Source organism: Notothenia coriiceps, unplaced genomic scaffold, assembly GCF_000735185.1.
Source record: "Notothenia coriiceps isolate Sejong01 unplaced genomic scaffold, NC01 NC01_scaffold00000092, whole genome shotgun sequence".
NCBI lineage: Eukaryota > Metazoa > Chordata > Actinopteri > Perciformes > Nototheniidae > Notothenia > Notothenia coriiceps.
Window position 1 is genome coordinate 9,024 of NW_011332793.1, and position 5,802 is coordinate 14,825.

General features: G+C 39.9%; 1 protein-coding gene across 1 annotated transcript; it reads left to right on the plus strand.

Moving 5' to 3' along the window:
• Positions 1 to 1,275: 1,275 nt before the first annotated feature.
• Positions 1,276 to 5,560, plus strand: LOC104964426 (ras-related protein Rab-34-like). The gene is made up of 10 exons (XM_010793577.1): positions 1,276 to 1,283; positions 1,508 to 1,519; positions 1,596 to 1,661; positions 2,500 to 2,601; positions 2,757 to 2,821; positions 2,929 to 2,980; positions 3,070 to 3,157; positions 3,498 to 3,588; positions 3,707 to 3,814; positions 4,997 to 5,560. The coding sequence occupies exons 1-10, from the start codon at positions 1,276 to 1,278 to the stop codon at positions 5,056 to 5,058; spliced, it is 654 nt and encodes a 217-aa protein (XP_010791879.1). The 3' UTR covers positions 5,059 to 5,560.
• Positions 5,561 to 5,802: the final 242 nt, after the last annotated feature.

Genomic DNA, 5,802 nt, shown 5'->3' on the forward strand with positions numbered 1-5,802 from the left:
CATTTGTAACCCACATACTGCACATATTTTATTGCATTCTATTTCAATGTAAATTACTGCTTTATATTATTTTATATTTTACTCTATATATTTTTTTTTTTTGTGGTGTTCTTAAAATAGTTCGCTATCTGTGTATTTATTTTATTTTTTTTACTTTTATGTATGCACCACGACACCAAGTCAAATTCCTTGTAGTGTCAACCTACCTGGTACTAAACCCGTTTCTGATTCCCGCTCTCTATCCTCTGCAGGCTGGCTGGGGGTGGTGTACGAGTAGCTGGGCGTCATCAGGGGCGTCGCTATGGGCTGCTGAGGGGTAGCAAACACCTGCAGAGGATAGAGAGCGGGAATCAGAAACGGGTTTAGTACCAGGTAGGTTGACACTACAAGGAATTTGACTTGGTGTCGTGGTGCATACATAAAAGTANAGATACAGATCACACCAACATTTCTGTACATCTCCTGTAGCTGGGTTCATTTGAATATGAGAAAATAAGTTGGGACTACCGATAAGGAGCAGGTAAAATAAGATTTAAAAAAACAACCAGTATAAGTGTACATGTTTTTTACTCTTTAAACAATAACTGCCATGTGTGGAATAAACAAATACATAAATAAATAAAGTTGTTTTTACATTAATGATTTGACCGTCTATGTGTCTTGTAGTTATTGAATTGCTCTGTTAGAGTACAGTTTCATTATTATGCTCCTGTGTTTATTGTATTTTTGTAACTCTGGCACAACAATTTCCTTCGGGATAAATAAGTCCTATCTTATCTTCTCTTGAATACACATTTTTATATTTCGATTGTCTGTTTTTTTTTTGTCAGCCCTCACACCTGTTCCCCCTCTACTCACTTTGGCGGCGAAACAGACAATCGAAATATAAAAATGTGTATTCAAGAGAAGATAAGATAGNGGAGGAGACGAAAGGGAGGATACACGCGAGCAGACTACGCGGAAGTGTTTTCACCACTCGCGTATAAAAGCCCCGCCCCCACCTTCACAGTTGGTCCATTTCAACTGAGGAAAACCGACAACTGGAAGATGAGTGGAAAAGCGTCACATAAATGTATAAGTGCTCACAGCTCCGTGAGAATTATTATGTGCAATTCATTTCTAAAAGGCTTTCACATTACTATAATTATATTTTTATTTAAATGTAGGCTACATTTTACACCAAAACGGAACACAAAAGCAGGACCAGCATCATACATTGAATTCCTTGACTAACAAGAGAAAGATTCATTCATTTAAATAAATATTTAACCAGAAATGGGCCAGTTCTAAGGGGTTATTCAGTTAAGCCCGATGAGAGGGGATACAGCTGTGCACATGTCATCATTAACAGACGTCGTTTAAGAGTGACGTTTGAGTGAACGAGGATATCCCAATTAATACCTGAGGACTCCTCTGTCCTCGCGTCACCTCCTCGTGTCTCTCGCTCGCATATCTTACGGAGGCGGAGCTAAGATGCAAGGAAGGGACGCGAGTGAGGGAAAGGAGGAGTCGAGGAGGGGTATTGGGATGATGAGGCTTGTGTGTTTAATGCTGTTGTGGGGTCATGAATGACTGTTTTGTCTTTCTGTTGCCAGCTTTAATCTTGCCAAGGTAATCGTAGTGGGAGATGTTGCAGTTGGGAAAACGTGTCTGATCGGCAGGTGAGAAGAAGTCATGACTAATAAGATCCATTAAAGGATTATGTGGCATTACATTTTTTATTGAAATGTGATCTGACTTTTATTATGAAAGCATTACTTGTTCAAGCCTCTCCTCAGTAGTGCTGAAGGGCATCATTACAATGTCTTCAACAAAAACAAATGAAAACTGATTTGATAGAGTTGATGCAATTTAACGTTGTTCCAAAACAGAGCATGACATGTATGTGAGGCACATAATGTTTATTACTAACGTTTAACTCTTGTCCCTAATTGAGTTATACGTTGATGTTCTCTTCTTGATAAAAACAAAAATCATTTCATAGACCAATTACATTTCTAAGTTTTAGATGAGTGATCTCATTTAGCTTATTTTACCTTTTTGCTTAATCATAGAAGTGCTGGAAATCTGCCAGCTAAAACAAAGACACTTAGAAACTTACATTTTTTGATTACATTTTACTTATGTAGTTCTTGCCACAAAAATGTGCCAATCAAAATATAAACCAAGGCCCTTTCAGTCTGTGTGTGTGGTTAATTGTTTCCTTTTGAAGAAATTTGAACCAGTGACAAGCTTTTAGAAAATAAAACGTTGTAGAAGTAGCCAATTGTATAGCTGATGTTCTTGTTTGCTAATGTAGATTTTATCAAGGCATCAGTTTCAAATTGAGACAGTTTTATTGTTAGATAAAAGTTCCTTGTATTGCTTTAGGAAATCATATAATTTATGACAATTTATAGACCAAAATGATTAATCAAAAACGTTTTTTTAATGGAGAAATAATTAATAATAAAAGACATTGATGATTGTTGGTTCTCTTTCACTCTGCGCTCCTTTAAGGTTTCGCAAGGGTGCGTTTGATAAGAACTACAAAGCAACCATAGGGGTGGATTTTGAGATGGAGCGCTTCGAGGTGCTCGGTGTTCCCTTCAGTCTACAGCTGTAAGTATGTCACTACAAAACAGACACAAAACAACTACCTCACAAGTTTGACCTTGACATTATAACCTGTTCATAACTCTTAACTCAACGCGAAGGACTCACCTGTTGCTTAATATCCCAACACCACAATCAAAGCTGCATGTGATCCATTTCAGGTGGGACACAGCAGGTCAGGAGCGCTTCAAATGCATCGCTTCAACATATTACAGAGGAGCACAAGGTGAATGAAGCTCAACAGCACACTGTTACAGATCTCATGATAGAGTATTGTGTATATTCTCTCACACACAAACACCTTTTCATTGTTTTTACTGTTTGTCTCTCCAGCCATTATAGTGGTGTTTGACTTGAGCAGCGTCAGCTCTTTAGCACATGCCAGGTAAGAAATAATGATCAAATAATTGTACCATTAAAATACAAGTTGAGGCTGAATCACAAGTGTGTATGTGTGTGTGTTTGTGTGTGCAGGCAGTGGCTGGAGGACGCCATGAAGGAAAATGACCCCTCCAGTGTTTTACTGTTCCTTGTCGGCACCAAGAAGGACCTCAGTGTGGGTGCAAGTATTCCAAAAACAAGACTGTTAATTAATAAGTGGATTGTCAACAACAACAAAAAACGGCAACAATGAAATACAAATTTGAAGATGTGTTAATGGTATGTTTTAATGTTATTTTAATGGTTGCTGTGATTTTTACTATCATTTAAAGTAAAGATTTGGCATTTTGTCAACTATCAAAATCAGCCAAATACGTTTCTGTAGATTGACTAACCATCGAATCAACTCATCAGTTTAGCTCTGAATATGTAACTTTGAGCAGAGTATCAACCTGATTCTATAGTGCCTTCATTCTATTGTTCCCTGTTACATTGCCTCCTCTCTGTCTCTCTCTCCTCAGTCTCCTGAACAGTTGTCTCAGATTGAGCAGGAAGCCATCAGATTCTCTGACGAAATCAAAGCCGAGTACTGGGCTGTGTCTGCCAAGTCAGGTGGGATTCAGTCACACATCCCATAATCTGTCACCCCTCCATCCCTCCATCCATTCATGCTTTCATTTTCTGTCTTTCTCTCTCACTAAACTCTTTCCCCGTCTCTTCATCGTCTCAGGAGATGGTGTCATGAATTTCTTCTTCCGTGTAGCCTCTCTGACTTTCGAGGCTAACGTGTTGTCTGGGCTCGAGAAAAGTGGTGCGAGAAGCGACGGTGACATTATCAGTAAGTCAGTTTACTCAATCAAGTCTCATTATTAATAAGCCAGCATCATACTAACAACTTTTTATTTTATTCAATTACCAACTAGTTCTCCAATAAAAAATCCCGCCTAAGCATTATAGAATAGAATTGGGAGGGATGAAACCCTCTTTAATGGTCACACATGCAGAGCACACAGCACACACAGTGAAATGTGTTCTCTGCTTTTAACCCATCCTAGTACCAGGAGTCTAGTACTAGGAGCAGTGGGCAGCTATTGTACAGCGCCCGGGGAGTGAGGGGGTTGTGCGGTGCCTTGCTCAAGGGCACCATGGCAGGGCCCAGGAGGTGAACTGGGACCTCTCTAAGTAGCAGTCCACACTCCATATTTTAAGTCTGTTCGGGGACTTGAACCATCGACGCAAGCCCTACTGACAGAGCACTCCGCGGCATTGCTTCAGGCGCATCTGGGCCTCTTAGATGTTAAGACAACAAATCTATGATAAAAACAAAACCAACCATGTCTTACCCCATCTACAAATACTCTGTGGTGCTTTATTTGTTTTGTAGAAAAAAATCACACGCATACAGTATTTCTACAAATTGAGTATTACATTTGAGGCTACTGCAAAGCTGAAATATTTCAAACTTTACGTCGTCAACATCCATGTTCACTTGCTAGCAGTTTTCTTTTCCCCTCCTGTTCCTCACACTGTCAGTGAGTGGAACAGCGTGAACAGCGACAGGAATGTGTATCGTTTGCACCACACGGACTAAACAGAGGCTCACTTGTGAAGACTGTTCTTTCTGAGAGTGCTGCTTGTAATTAAATGACTACATGTGCCCTCTTATCAGCAGTTGAGCCACAAAAGGATGTTTCTTCTTAGATCGCTTGCTTAGATGGATTTTCCACATGCTATTACTGGAACGTAATGAAATGTGCCTTCATATCAAAGGGAACAAAGTCAAGAGAAAGACATTTCTATTCTTTCATTCTAATCCCTTTTATCATCTTGCGACCTACTTCATCAGAAATATAGTGAAAATCCCAATGCTCCTAATGCACTAGTGTGGCTTTTGTGTTTCTAGAATACATTGTTGGTACAGTATTATACAGCTCTATCATTCCAACCCTTTATGCAGTATCTCACATTGTTCCCTTTAAAGCCAAATCAATTGTTTAATTTGAATGTGTGTTCCTCCCAGGGCTCACAGACAGCACAGAGGCCGATCGGACACCAACCAAGAGGAAATCCAACTGCTGCTGATCAGAAGATGGCCGCTTGGATACACTGTACTGAGCACACAGCAACACATGACGGCACAGAGGAGGGGGAAATCAGACTGAAATATAGACTCACCATGCACACTGTGGATATAATGAACAGACCGTATATAAAGTGATGAGATATCAACTAAAACATGTATTTGTGTTGCTCTCAGATGGCCTGAGAGGAGGTTTTTTGGAGAGAATGTCAGCGCCAGACTCGAGTGCATTTCTTTGTTTCCTCGCCGTCATGTGTCTGTGCTGCTAATGTGAAGCCTGCGCCAGCACACATGACCGCAGTCATACCCACAAGGCATCTCTCTCCTCTGACAAGGGTTCTCATGATCTTGAAAATGGAGGGATTGTTTTCATAAATTCAAGCAAACAGGAAGTTGCATCTGAAGTTAATTGATTTGCTCGCTCAGACTGCATTTGTTCTTATCTGGAAACAGTCTTTAATTACAGCTCATGGATTATGACTTGTAAATAAATTGGTTCCATCACCGTTTTGTCTTTTTGAAGTAGAAAAGCTAAATAGTCGAACGAATGGTAATGTTTTGGAAAATGTGTCACATTCTGTTCCCAGCTAATCACATTTCCACGCACACATCACATGACCAGACTAAGTGTTTTCCCGAAAGTAGCATAGGCAAGACTCAGGGTTTAATATGAACACTTTTATTAAAGGGATCACGGGTAGAAAAGGTCATCAGCAGTGCCAAAGACATCATTCCTCCTCTCTAAT